We start from the raw sequence: 14,696 nt of genomic DNA on the forward strand, positions 1-14,696 counted from the left end.
TTGTCTTGGGCTGAGTGTGTGTAAATGTGTTTGTGACAATATAATGCTTGAGAGGAATTGTAGTGATGGCCAGCCTTGGAAATCTCTATCCACAGAACAAGTCCAACGGTGGTTGTCATCCCCTTATTGCCTTCCAGTGTACCTCAACCCTGCCCTGGAGGGCTCCCTTCAAATGATGAGGGGATAGTTCAGTCTGAGTGACATGCTGTCTACTGAGATTACCAACAATGTTACCAATTGTTGCCAGGTTGATAAAATAAAATAAAATAAAATAAAATTAATAAAATATGTGTCCACTAGCTACTGGTCTGAGACCATGACACTCATTTTACATAGCCAGTTGATGGAAACAGCTTTCAGTTACTGCCAGTATGGGGTTAGATCTGACTCAGCAACCTCGTGGGGAAAGACTTCATATACCGTTACCTATCCAATATTTATTACTGTTGATAGTCAAATTTGGCCGAGGATGGTACTGTCTGAAAAATGTTGTGTGCTATCAAGCAAGGAGAGAAATTAACTCCACCTTTGCTTCCTGTGCAGAATATTCTTAAAAAAGTGGAAGAGAAATCCGAGAAGGAAACCACTGCCCTTGAAGCACACAAAGAGCTGGAAACAGTAAGTCTGATGGCAAATTTCAGAAGACTGAGAATTAGCCAGCATCCTCAGTGTCTTTAAAAAGGTACTGGGTGATATGCATTCCTGGTGCAATTCCACTGACCTCAGAGGAGTTACATCAGAGATACATTTGCCTCATTGTGTTTCAGAGTAATTATTTCCCCTTATTCTCCACTGAGGGCAGACCATGATAGCAAATAATAGACAGAGGAATTGCTCTTATTATATATTTGCTCTGTAGGAGATTCTAGAGAGAAGAGTTGCCCACACGTTTCAGAGAATACAAATTGTTTTTGTAGCTATTTGAAGGTGATGGAGTCCATGGGGAAATATATTTAATTAGCTGCAGCCAGTAGTGGGACTGTATGGGGGTTGGATTTTATCCTGTGGTGCAACTTACTTTTCTGACCTAGAATAGTAGTTTATTTAATGAGGTGCTTTTTATGAGTGCTTAAGATTGTGTGTATTGCCGTTCCCAAGAGGCCTATAGGAAGGTGTGATAGAGAGGGGAAATTCAATTATGTTAGTTATTTCCAGGACACTACCTGCCAGAGTACACATTATGGGATAGTCTCAGAACATGGGGAAGGCCTAGTGGTGTCTTCCACCTGGGATATTCTGATGGTGGGCGAGGGTTCTCTTACTCTGTCTATATGGGGCAGTATATGTGAGGACCTCTGTGCTAAATGTTTAGAGGTCCTGAAACTTTCTGCAGCTCTGTTTGTTGGGGATAGAATTTTCCAGGGTATTTGAGACATTTGACAGGTGCCACTCCCTTCTTTATTACTAGGAGTCTGTGGTACTTAATGAATCCTGGATTGTGATTTAAATAAAATATAATGTTTTAAATTTGAAGCTGTGCTAAAATGTCAGCTTTCCAGTTGATGGTGCAGTGTCAAATTTGTAAAATCTAGGGCTGTCGATTAATCACAGTTAACTCATGCAATTAACTCAAAAAAATTAATCGCAATTAATCACAGTTTTAATCACACTGTTAAACAATAGAATACCAATTGAAAATTATTAAATATTTTGGATTTTTTCTACATTTTCATATAGTTTATTCTATGTTGTAATTGAAATCAAAGTGTATATTATTTTTATTACAAATATTTGCACTGTAAAAATGATAGTAGTGTTTTTCAATTCACCTCATACAAGTACTGTAGTGCAATCTTTGTTGTGAAAGTGCAACTTGCAAATGTAGATTTTTTTTGTTACATAATTGTACTAAAAACAAAACAATATAAAACTTCAGAGTCTACAAGTCCACTCAGTCCTACTTCTTGTTCAGCCAATCGCTAAGACAAATAAGTTTGTTTACATTTACAGGAGATAATGCTGCCCTCTTCTTATTTACCGTGTTACCTGAAAGTGAGAACAGGCATTCGCATGGCACTTTTGTAGCCAGTATTGCTAGATATTTACAGGTCAGATGTGCTAAACATTCGTATGCCCCTTCATGCTTCGGCCACCATTCCAGAGGACACACTTCAATACTGATAACACTAATTAAAAAAATAATGCATTAATTACATTTTTGATTGGCCTCCTTGGGGGAGAATTGCATGTACCCCTGCTCTGTTTTATCTGCATTCTGCCATGTATTTCATGTTATAACAGTCTCGGATGATGACCCAGCACATGTTGTTCATTTTAAGAACACTTTCACTGCAGATCTGACAAAATGCAAAGAAGGTACCAATGTGAGATTTCTAAAGAGAGCTACAACACTCGACCCAAGGTTTAAGAATCTGAAGTGCCTTCCAAAATCTGAGGGGGACAAGGTGTGGAGTATGCTTTCAGAAGTCTTAAAAGAGCAACACTCCGATGTGGAAACTACAGAACCTGAACCACCAAAAAAGAAAATCAACCTTCTGCTGGTGGCACCCAACTCAATGAAAATGAACATGCGTCGGTCCGTACTGCTTTGGATCATTATTAAGCAGAACCCTTCATCAGCATGGGTGCATGTCCTCTGGAATGGTGGTTGAAGCATGAAGGGACATACAAATCTTTAGCGCATCTGGCACATAAATATCTTGGGATGCTGGCTACAACAGTGCCATGAGAATGCCTGTTCTCACTTTCAGCTGATATCTCCTGCAAAAATGTAAACAAAAAGTGGGCAGCTTTATCTCCTGCAAATGTAAACAAACTTGTTTGGCTGAGTGATTGACTGAACAAGAAGTAGGACTGAGTGGACTTGCAGGTGCTAAGATTTTACATTGTTTTATTTTTGAATGCAATTTTTTTTGTACATAATTATACATTTGTAATTTCAACTTTCAAGGCAAAGATTGCACTACAGTACTTTTATTAGATGAATTGAAAAATGGTTTGTTTTTTACAGTGCAAATAATTGTAATGAAAAAATAAATATCAAGTGAGCACCGTACACTTTGTATTCTGTGTTGTAACTGAAATCAATATATTTGAAAATGTAGAAGACATCAAAAAATATTTAAATAAATGGTATTCTATTATTGTTTAACAGTGCAATTAATTGTGCAATTAATCGTGCAATTAATTTTTTTAATCATGCGATTAATTGTGATACATTTTTTTAATTGCTTGACAGCCCTGATAAAAACCAACAAGAAAAGCCTGTATAAGGCTTTCAGATTTGGCCTGGAATGGTCCAGGAAGCAGACTGACTGAAAATCATTCAAGATAAATGAAGGCAAAGATCTCTAAAGCTGACACTGTTGTTTTGGAATACTTCATATGGCTATATTTTTGCATGTTGCCTTCCAATGAGTGTGATGGCCAGTAGTTTTCAGATCACACCTTGAAGCTGTTGCTCAGAAGTCTGAGGAGGCCTGCTACTGTAGTTGGCTACAAGCATGGCTAAATTTATCATTTAAATAGATGATCATTGCTATACCTGCCTGTCAATGACTGTCAGACTTGGTCCATTTTATAGATCCCTGTAGCATGGTGGCCTGCTTGTACATTTTTAAGTTGAGGTATGAGGCTAACTCTCATTTATCTATAATTAGGTATATATTGTTATGACAGAGCTCACTGTGTGGCGTTGTTATATATAATCTTACAAGTTCTTTTTCTTAGCATGTGAGAAAGTTTTTAGTTGTTGATTTTCTGATTAATTTTCTATGGGGGGCTGTGACAAGCTACAAGAGAGTTTGCTCTCCACCTTAATATTTGTGTTCTTGAGATAGACTTGCTCCCTGTGAACTTGGTATTGGTGTTTGGGCTGAGATCCCTGGAAGAGGTTATTGTCTGCAAGCTGTTTTGTGAACACATCTGTTCTAGTGTAAACAAACAAGTTGCTCTAAGAATATACAGACTTCTGAATTACTGATTTCTCTTCCAACAGGGAGTTTCAGCTCCCTCCCCAACAGCTGCTATTTCTTGACAGAGGGCGAACAATATCTTATTGAAATTAATACTTGCCTTCCTTCTCCTCCATATGAAGATGGTACTTCATGTATACTTTCTAGGTTGAATGTACAGGAAGAAGAGAGGTGATTTGTAGCACTGTAGGATTTGGGAAATAGAGTTTGATTATAGCTGTTGTACCTGCTAGAGACCAGAATATTGGCATAACAATGGAGTCAGTATCTGAATATAGTTTAGATAAGTGCCATATGACCCCTAAATATAAATCCTTCCTAATATTATATCCTTTTTGTTAATCTTTAAGTGATTTTTTAGTGATGGTGAAAAGAACTAACTTGACAGCACCAAAGTTGGATCAGTATTTATTAGTGAGTTCAGTTAACGGTCAGTTTACACCAAAAATTCTCTTAGTGTCATGTATTGCTATAGAATCTGCATACAGGATGATCTTTTTCTATGTATGCATCATTGGTTGTCTAATTCCCACAACCAATGGACTTTCAACTAAGAACAGAGGTTTCTACAAAGCTCTATGTTAACTGCACTTATCAGTATTATGCATTTAGAGAAACCTATATAGAGAAGGAATTTTATCATAGTCATTTGTATTCTTTTAAGGCCCAATCCAACTCCCATTGAACTCAATGGAAAAACTTTCACTATGAAAGCTGGATTGGGTCTTTAATGTTACTTTTTCACTTTTGTAATACGTAAAAATGTTGTTGTTGTTCTATGTGAAAGTTTTCTGAAATTAAAAAAAACCCTGCTAATGAGTGCTAGTTAATATCTCCTTTTTTCCATTATTATAATGCCTACACTGTGGTGCTCACCTATGTAGAAAGATCATGTTATACACCAACACTTGCTAAGTAACCCATGGGAGGAGAGCGCTGCAGCATGGAGTAGACATCAGTTTGGAATCAGACCTTTAGATTGTTCTCTTTTCCCAGGTGGTGAAGGCATGTAACGAAGGTGTCAGGAAGATGAGCCGAACAGAGCAGATGATTAGCATCCAGAAGAAATTAGAGTTTAAGATCAAGGTATAAGTACAGACTGGTAACCCCTGCAGAGATAGAACAGATAACATGTGGGTATTGCAGACACCCAGAATATGAGGAACATAGTGACCAATTGTGAACATTATGGTTTGTGACTTGCCCAGTATCACATAATGGCTCAGTGGCAGAAGTAGGGATAGAATCCAGTTCTCCAGTGCAGCATTCCACTGTGTTAACCATGAGACCATCCACTCTCTTCCTGTTGTCCCCTGCCTCATCCACAACAGACTTTCCAAGTTCTGCAACAAATGAGGCAGGGGTTCTGCAGACAACAAGCTCATTTGCTACACAACCCTAAGGCAGGTCAATCCTGTGCACTGACTCAGGCAGGGGTCCTGTGCAAAAAGTAGTATGTGATCATGTAATTTAAGACCGTATCATAATGCATACACATAAGGGGACTGAATCAAAAGTTTCACAGGCAACCTTAATTCTGGCATTTCCTGACTATTTAGTGCTTCACTTTGTAACCATGGTGTCTTTTAATGTAATTTTTTTGGATGTAATGTCTTAAATCTTTTTTTTTAAAAATACCGAAAGAGAAATTCCATCCCATGAAACTATATTGATCCCCAACTTGGGACATCAGCAGGGTCTGGACTTTCACATCCACAGCACAGACCTTTATTGCTTGAGCTAATGCAATCCCTGGAAGTAGTCATCAGCAGTTATTCTCTGTTTGGACTGGTCACTGTGGGGAGTAGGGGGAAGGAGTTACTTTGCCAGTGGGTTTCACAGCTATTTGCTGACAGCAAAGAAATGTAGAGACTCAGGACTCATGGGCTTAATTCCAGGTTCTGTTGGGCAGTATACTCTAGTGGTTAAACCCTACTGCCCCTGTGCCCATAGCCTATCACCCTTTGCTCCTATCTATTCCACCCCAGTTCCTGCTCCCCTCCCCATCTGCTTCTATCCACCCCATCCCCACCCCCCACTCAATCCTCAGGCTCCTTTCCCACACTGCTGCCCCTGGTTCCTGTGCCTCCCCCCCTCTGACTCCTGCAGTCCCCACTTCCCGATCCCCCCCACTTTATCTCTGCATTCTCTGGTAGCTGTTTCCTCTCTCTCTCTCCACACTACCTGGTTGCCAGCACTTTTAAGTACTAAGGCTGCGTTCCCTGTTATCGGAGCCATGTATACCTCTCCTCACGGTATAGGTCTTGTTCCACCTCCTCACGCGCTGAGGTTTATCTGCATTTCTAGTGTTGTAAGAGTGAAGTAAGGAGCATATGTTACTTATCCTGTAAGGGTTACATAGGATGAAAGGGACCTCCTGAGTTGTTGAGTCCAAGGCCCTGCTACCGTAGCCAACCCCATCATGTAATCCTGTTCATAAACTTATCAAGATGCATCTTAAAACTAGTTAGGTTGTTTGCAGATCCTGCTCTTCTGATCTTTGCTCTCTCTTCCATGTAGTCTGTGCCCATCATCTCTCACTCCCGTTGGCTGTTAAAGCAAGGGGAATTGCAGCAAATGAATGGCCCAAAGACATCACGCACGCTCCGCACCAAGAAACTTTTTAGAGAAATCTACTTGTTCCTTTTCAATGACCTGCTGGTACTCTGCAGGCAGATTCCTGGGTGAGTTTGGGATGTGGCCAACACCTGGATGTGTGTTATAAGCACCCCTCCCCCCTTGGTTCATCCAACCAGCTCTTGCTTAACTTGTGCATGGATTCTTGTCCTATAATTGACCAGATTATGTCTGAAATATGGCAGTACAGAGTCCTGTATCAGAGGCACCATTTCCAGAGGGGCTATCTGAAGATTTCTCCTTTGTCTGAATATTTACACTGCCTCTTCTGCAAACTCTGGATGTTGATGGGCTGCATTCCCATACACAATTTGACCTTTGTGTTACTTAAAATTTCAGGCCAGATCTCCGCTGATGTAAATCAGCATAGCTCCATTGACTTCAGTGGTGCTAAACTGAGCTATAGCAGCTAAAGATCTGACTCTAGAATGTTTGGCTTGCTACTATAAAGTCATTCCTGGCTGATTACCAGTCTGAAGAATATTGTAGTTTAAGCAAGTTAAACCTCTAGTAAAATAAATTCTGTCTGATGGGCTGGGAGTGTCTGATCAGCAGGGAGGTGTGTAAACCAATGTGTGAGGCAAGGGATTGTATCAAGTACAGTGCACACCATCTAGGGAGAGAAAGCTGCCTCAGCTAGGAATATAGCATTTATGATAGAGAAATATTACAACACAAACTAGATGCCAGAGAACAAAAAGTTTGATATTAAAAAGACTTACTGGTAAGGAGTCTGTCTATCCAGTAAAGCATTTCTAATATGCACTTCGTCAGTGTCAGCCAGGTGCCCAGTACTACTTTACTCGCATAGCACTTTCCAACCAAGAACACAGAAGAATTTACAAACATTAGTGATATAAACCTCTCATCTTAGCTTTCCTGGGAGAAAACGTTATTTACATTTTACAGCTGGGAACTGGGACACAGATTAGGTGACTTTCTTATGGTCATACAAAGTTTGTGGCTGAGCCAGAAATAGAATCTAGGTCTCTTGATTTTCAGTCTTGTGCTTTAGCCCTCAGACCATCCATCCTCACTCTAGCTAGGTGGTGTCTCTTCCCCTCAGCAGCCAAGAATTTGCTCTCTGTATCATGCCTCTCTCAGAATTTGGTATTGTTAAAGCCAGACTGCTCCCAGACTGACTGACTGAGCTTTCCTGACCCCTTTGCTTACCTCTCTCAGCGACAAGTACCAGGTATTTGACTCAGCACCCCGAGGGCTTCTCCGGGTAGAGGAGTTAGAAGATCAGGGACAGAGTTTGGCCAATGTCTTCATCCTGAGGCTTCTGGAGAACACGGATGATCGGGAGGTCAGCTACATGCTCAAGGCATCATCCCAGTGAGTATGAAACACTGTCATCCCATTAGCAACCTGCATTACTATTCCCCTGAACCCTCAAAAGTGTAGTGTCCAATCTGCCACGGTCACCAGTCTGGCATCTACCTCCTCACCAGCTGGTCTTATTGAATTCCTATCTATGGGAATACCTTGCTATACCAAGCTGAGCTGAGTCCACCCAGTGCACAACCCTTCCTCTTCCTCCTGATATAACTTCTCAACACAAGACAGAGCTTTTGGGGGGGGGGGGTCGGCTATAAAACTAGATGAGTTTCCTTCCTGTACAAGTGTATTTATGGCATCCTTGTGTAACACGCTGATTTCTAGGTAGGTCAAGACTCAATTAAGATTTGAAAGGAAATTATATGTCTGGTTTGCAAAACTCTCAGCACACATATCCAGATGGTAATTTAAATTAGCAGTACACATGCAGTACATTTATACAAGCACAGCTTGATGTGGATCACTAGGATTCAAACCACTTGAAAAATCTAGTATTTTGCCAGTAACTTATCCCCCTAGCTGTGCACAGTCCCTGGGGTATGGAGCAGTTACTGTAAAGATAAAGGCAGGAGTCCCAGTTCTGTTCATGAGTGTTAAACTCTCTTCTATGGCTGGCCCCAATTCTGATGGCAGCCCTCGCGCTGCTCAGTAGTCTTGAATTCCACTGTGCCGAAGTCTCCCTGGATACCAGAGTCTGTGGTTTTTACTTCAAGATCCAACAAGCTCAGACTGGGCAAATGATTCAACACCACTAACACTGAGCTGATTGTTTCAGATGCCTGGGGTCTGGTTTCCAGACTCGCCTCAATCCAGTCTCTTATTGCACCCACAGTTTTGCAGGCCTAGATAATTATAGATGTGTCCACTTAGCCAATATTTACATCTACATGACATTTGCACCCTAAATTGGGGAAGCAGAAGAGGAGACTGGGGTTTAAAAACCCTGCCATTGAACAGTAATTGGAAGAGATTTTCAACCATGGCCTCAGTCCTGCAGCGAGCCGCCCACACACACATTGCAGGATCAGCGTGACGAGAGAGTAACGTGCGTTGTGACTGCTCCCACCCACCTGCAAACTCTGCTACTCAGGGTGATTAACAGATTTGCTGTAACTGAAAATAGGGATGTTGGGCATCTGAAAGCTACACACCACAAATAAGCACTTAGGGCAAAGGCAACCCTTGCTTATCACAGCTAGCATTGTGCTGATTACAGTATGCTTTGGCAGAGAAGCACTAGCATACTGAGCTCCTATTTTCAGTCACTTATACCTCTGTGGAAAAGGCCAATCTCAGCATTATTTCAGTTACCATAATTGAACATGTGGCCCCTTCTGAGCTTCTAAGTTCCTAGTCAATGCACTTCACAATATTACCTGAGCTTATTAGGTCACACATTCAAACACTGACCTACAGATAGAAGTGATCACACTTTCCAATCAGCACATCAGCACCTCTCCTTTTTTGTTTTTGTCAGTGGTTTTTCCCAGAGAAACTTCAGCATAATTAAATGCAAGGTTTTAGATTACTGGTAAGCTATAGTGCTGATTTCAAATCCAGAGAAGCCAGGACATTTAAATTTCTCACCTCTCCCAGTACCCGTAGCTTTTATGCAAGACAAAGTTAAAACCATACCATTTTGAGCTCAGTACAGAACTTTGAAGATCCAAAATATAACTACCCGGTAGTTAGTCTCCAAGCAGAGCTGCCACATTCCGTGTAGCTCTTCCAGTGGCAAGTATCCTGGGTGAGTTAAGTGGAACTCAACAGGTTTGTGTGGAATTTGCCACCATCTCCTCCAGCTGGCTGGCTGTGGCTCAGTGGCTGGAGTTGGGGTTGGGAGGTAAGTCAGGTGTGAGAGAAGAACTCAGCAGTGGAAGAGATGCAGAACGAAGGCAGGTCCCAGCAGTTTGTGCGGGGAGGAAGGGGATGGGCAGTCACTGATGGGAGTGTGAGGAGGGCACTAATCAGGGGAGGGAATGGCTGATGCAGGCAGCTGGAAGAGCCCTGAAAGCCAGTGTGAGATGGCTGGATTGCGCAGTAGATAGAGAGGTGGTAGATGGAGGCCTCCCTCACACAAGGCCCCTGCAGCGTGACGTGATGTGCCTGCCCCTGCAGCACGGATTATCCCAGAAAGTCACCAGTTCAGCTTGTGTGTGACATTCTAACCAGTGTGTGGGAGATGACAACTCAGGGAAAATGCCAGAGTGTCACACAGATGAGTGATGCTTGACAGACATGGCTAAGACCTGACATGCAGAGATTGGATAGCACACTAATTTCAGGTTGCTGCTTGCACACGGAGAGGGGGTGTGTGCACGCACGCACAGGCAGCAGGAGAAGCAGCCACAGAAAAGGGGCAGGGAAACTATTCTAAGAGGATCAGAGGAGTCAGAGTAACAGAACTGAGAAAGAAATAAAGGGAAGGTCTTAAGGGAGGTGCAGAATAGGAGCAGAGTTGGAGAGGGAACCACACAGTACAGAGAGAATGGAGGGAGGCAGGGAAGGAAGGGCTCTGACAACTGGGAGGGAGGAGAGAAATCCCAGAGGCGATCCTTTCTGCTCACCTGCTGGAAGTGAGGAAGAGAAGAGGGAACAAACCTGCTCAGTGACTTTGGGAAGGGCTGAATGGGAAGCCAACGGTTTCTCACGCCATCTGAGCCTGTGGGGAAAGGGTGTGCACCTTCACTCTCTCAACAGCAGATCAAGCAAGGCATGATGGAAAGCCTATCCTTAGAGCACCAGGAGGACACCCTATAGGGGGAAGAAAAAATAGCTGGAAAGGGAAGTAGAGGGCTGAATATGTTACACCTGCTGTGACCCCAGCTCAGCAACCTGGGAGGAGAACTGTACTAGATCTAGCTTGCCAATTAGGTAACTGTCCATGCAGTTGCCCATATTTATTGCTACTGCAGCAAGTCATCTGTATAGGGATCCATATAGATTCTACATTATCCTAGGACAGAGGTGGGAAAACTACGGCCCGCGGGCCTGTCCTGCCCAGCCCCGGAGCTCCCGGCCAGGGAGGCTAGCCCCTGGCCCCTCCCCCGCAGCCACGCCACCGCACGGGGAGCACTCCAGCCTGCCGCTCCTGCCGGGCTGCGCAGCTTGCGCCTGCCCACCTCCCAGGCTTTCCAGTAAGCGAGTCCTGCCGCTCTGAGTGGCATGGTAGGGGGAGCAGGGGTGTTGGATAAGGGGCAAGGAGTCCTGGGGGGCAGTCAGGGGACAGGGAGCGGTTGGATAGGCGTGGGAATCCCGGGGGGGGGAGGGGGAGCTGTCAGGGCAGGCGTGTGGATAGGGGTGGAGGCAGACAGGGAGCAGGGAGGGTTGGATAGGGGACTGGGTCCCAGGAGGGGGTGGTCAGGGGACTAGGAGCAGAGGGGGTTGAATGGATTGAGGGCTCTGAGGGGGACAGTCAGGGGGCAGGAAGTGGAAGGGGACAGATGGGGGGGCGGAGGCCAGGCTGTTTGGGGAGATACAGCCTTCCCTACCCGGCCCTCCATACAGTTTCGCAACCCTGCTGTGGTCCTCAGGCCAAAAAGTTTGCCCACCCATGTCCTAAGAGAAACAGAGTCAAGTAAAATGCAGGGAGAGAGAGGGGAATCATTCAGAGCTCCTCCAATTTATTAATAGTGACCAGGCTGACCTTCAAATGGCTGCTTGTCCAGCTACCGATGAGACACTCTTACTGTGCCCCAGCTGCCCAGAGAGGGGATCTCTGTTTCTAGCAGAGAAAGGGAAAAAAGTTGGAGCTGGCAAAGAGGGAAAGCTGGGAATGTGGGCCTGGCAATCAAAGCTGATTGGGAGAGTAACACTGTGCTGCAACCAGATGATTGCGCCCTCATAGTTGTGTTCTGTTTTTCTCTGGTCACAGAAGTGAGATGAAGCGCTGGATGATCTCGCTGGCCCCAAATCGGAGAACCAAGTTTGTTTCATTCACATCCAGGCTCCTGGGTAAGAGATGCAGCAGAGATGGATGGAGGGAGGGAGAGATGGTTATATAACTTGCAGTGTGTCATACTCTTCTTCAGAGATCCCTGCCTGGGCCATCTGAAATGCTGGTTGCATCGCAAATGCTGCAACTGATGTTGCATCCCTCAAGGACTCCCCCCTCTTCCCCACACAGGATCTTGCCAGCACTCTGAGTGAGATTGACAAAATCAGCCTCTTTCCTCTCTGTGCCTGGCATTAAGGTTTCTCCCCTGCTCTCCACCTCCAACCCCTCCCCCTGCTCCAGTGATCCCTTTCCTTTCTCCTGCCCCCCTTCACTCCACCGAATCATTCTCACCAGATCACACTAGACATGAAAAACAATGGTAAATCTTAAACTACCGCCTTCCCACCCACTGCCTCCCATTTGCTTAGAGTGTATCTACACTTACATTTTAGCCAGAAGCATTAACACAACTGTAAACTGGTCTGGACAGAGCAGGCTGCCACAACAGAAGCCCTTTACCACAAGTGTGTGCGTTCCAAGGCTGTAAAAAAAGCACACACCATAAAGGTGTCCACTCTAGCTATGGCCTGTGTCTTTTGCTGGTAGGCCCAGAGCCTCATCATGACTCCCATGGAACTGTTCACAGAGCTGCTGGCCACCTGATTGGGCCTTGTGGGATAGCCTGCTTGGGTTACCCCTAGCCTTCCCCACACTGAAGTTAACTCTCAGCCAGGGCCTCTGCACTTTCTCATTGAGCCCTTTATAGCACTGGAGCCAGCCCACTTCTAGCAGCCTACTGCAGCGTTCCCAGCTCAAAGGACCGTCTGGCACAGGCACAGCCCTGTAGATCCAGGCAGCAGGTGTGTCACCAACCCCGCATTGTGTGGGATAACACCCTGGGAGCATAAAGGAACCAGGGATAGTATGATACAGTAATATCTGTTTCTATCTTTACATGCTCCATTTCTCATGTACCTGGTACCTTAGAAGCCTCTTCCCCCATATTGCTCTATCTAAGGGTTTGTCTACACTTAAAAGGCTGCACCAGGAGGGCTTCTCCTGTCGGTGTAGATAATCCACCTCCCCGAGCGTGCTGGATTTTCCACACCCCAAGTGATGTAATTACACAAAAGTTGCTCGCGCAGACCAGCCTACACCATTTTATACTGTACAGTAGTCACAGGACTCTGGGGCAGCTGGATTACTTTGTCCCTCTCTCTCCCTTCCCATTGTCAGATTGCCCCCAGGTGCAGTGTGTCCATCCATATGTGGCTCAGCAACCAGATGAGCTGTCCCTGGAGCTGGCAGATGTTCTTAACATCCTGGACAAGACAGATGACGGTAAGAGCGATGTGGCTCCAGGCATCCCTAAAATCACTCATCACAAGGGCAACAGAGCTGTCCCCTGGACAGGCTGCTTTTGAACACAGAGGGAGGTTCCTCTAGATAAAAAAAAAGTGCCCTTGTTGGACAACCTGGGGGTTCCCTGAATGGTTGTTACTCCCTTTCTCTCATGGGACATCAGCATCAGAGGACAGACCCCTAGGGACAGTGACCCTGTAGGCAACAGCAGAGTTTAGCTGTCATTGGGACTAAACATCAGCTAAGGCCCTCATTCCTGTACCTTGCACTCCCTCTTCTGGCTGAGAAGTGCAGCTACATCCTGTCCCTGCTTTGGGACTCTGTACTGATGTAGCCAGGAATGGTTAGCGAAGAGGTAGCATTTGCTTTTCACTCACATCTGCTTTTTAGCCAGTTTTGCAACTAGAATACAAGGTCAGGTGACCTGTCAGTCAGTGGCTCAGAAGGGATTAGAGCCCAGGCTTTTCCTGGTTTCTTAATCCTTACCTGTATCTGCTAAGCCACCAGTATGTCTCAAGGGCAGTAATTGAACCCAAGCCCTCCAAAGCATAGCCCTGGTGGCTCGCTCTCACTCGTACTCATTCCTGCACTTGGGCATTCTAGTCCTGTTGACTTGTCCTGCTACATGTTTTCCCTGCTCCTCAGGTTGGATTTTTGGGGAGCGTCTTCATGACCAGGAAAGGGGCTGGTTCCCCAGCTCTATGGGGGAGGAGATTCTGAACCCCAAGATCCGATCGCAGAACCTAAAAGAGTGTTTCCGGGTCCACAAGTCGGATGACAGTCAGCGGAGGAAGCTGGGCAGCAGGAATCGCCAATGACCCCTGGTCTCCCCAAGCCCTGGAGCACAAGGAATATCTAATGGCTTATGGAGAGAGATGGAGGGCAGATGCTGCAGACTGAGAGAATGAGGTGGTGGTGCTGGTACTATGAGCCAGGGCACAGGGCCTGGTCTTAACATGCTGGTCAGACCCACTCCTACACAAATAGACTTTGCTCTGTTTACTAAGTTCTTCCCTCCACATTTTGTATTCCTCTGGAGACCAACCCAAGGAAGAGGAGAGGCCACTTGTCTAAAGCTCAAGGAACTATTCAATGTAATGGATTGCCAGTTGTGCTGCCAACCCCAAAGAGTGCCAAGTGCTCCCCTGTGCAGTGAGGAGCTACTGGACAAGACCGCACCAGAGCCACGCAGGAGGTTGACCACAGCTGTAACATACCAGCTGGTCATATATAAGCGTTGCTTCAGTTGCTTTTCTAGTTTAAGTGGATAGACTCAGCTGGGCTGGGGAACAGTTCTACCTTACATACCATAGAAAACTCTCTCAGTCTCCTAGCTACCCCCTTGCTGAGAGATTCCATTGCAGGAATGGGTTTGTGCCACCCCACAACATAGTTCTGTGCGTACACACTATAGCTGAAGCCATTTACCTCTTCCAGTAGGCACCTGACAATTAACATAATGGCAATAGGGGCTTTTTGTGGAG

The 14,696-nt window shown here is 45.0% G+C and overlaps 1 protein-coding gene across 5 annotated transcripts in view; it reads left to right on the top strand.

Annotated features, from left to right (window-relative positions):
- NGEF (neuronal guanine nucleotide exchange factor) overlaps window positions 1-14,490 on the top strand; it is a 101,796-nt gene extending 87,306 nt beyond the window's left edge. For all 5 annotated transcript variants that reach the window (XM_039489389.1, XM_039489392.1, XM_039489390.1 and 2 more), the window contains 7 exons: window positions 544-618; window positions 4,932-5,021; window positions 6,456-6,619; window positions 7,755-7,910; window positions 11,788-11,867; window positions 13,087-13,191; window positions 13,858-14,490. In XM_039489389.1, the coding sequence (XP_039345323.1) occupies window positions 544-618; window positions 4,932-5,021; window positions 6,456-6,619; window positions 7,755-7,910; window positions 11,788-11,867; window positions 13,087-13,191; window positions 13,858-14,030 (843 nt within the window). In that variant the 3' untranslated portion in view covers window positions 14,031-14,490. The remainder of the gene's footprint in view (window positions 1-543; window positions 619-4,931; window positions 5,022-6,455; window positions 6,620-7,754; window positions 7,911-11,787; window positions 11,868-13,086; window positions 13,192-13,857) is intronic.
- Window positions 14,491-14,696: the final 206 nt, after the last annotated feature.

This window comes from Mauremys reevesii, linkage group 9, assembly GCF_016161935.1.
Source record: "Mauremys reevesii isolate NIE-2019 linkage group 9, ASM1616193v1, whole genome shotgun sequence".
Taxonomy (NCBI): Eukaryota; Metazoa; Chordata; order Testudines; family Geoemydidae; genus Mauremys; species Mauremys reevesii.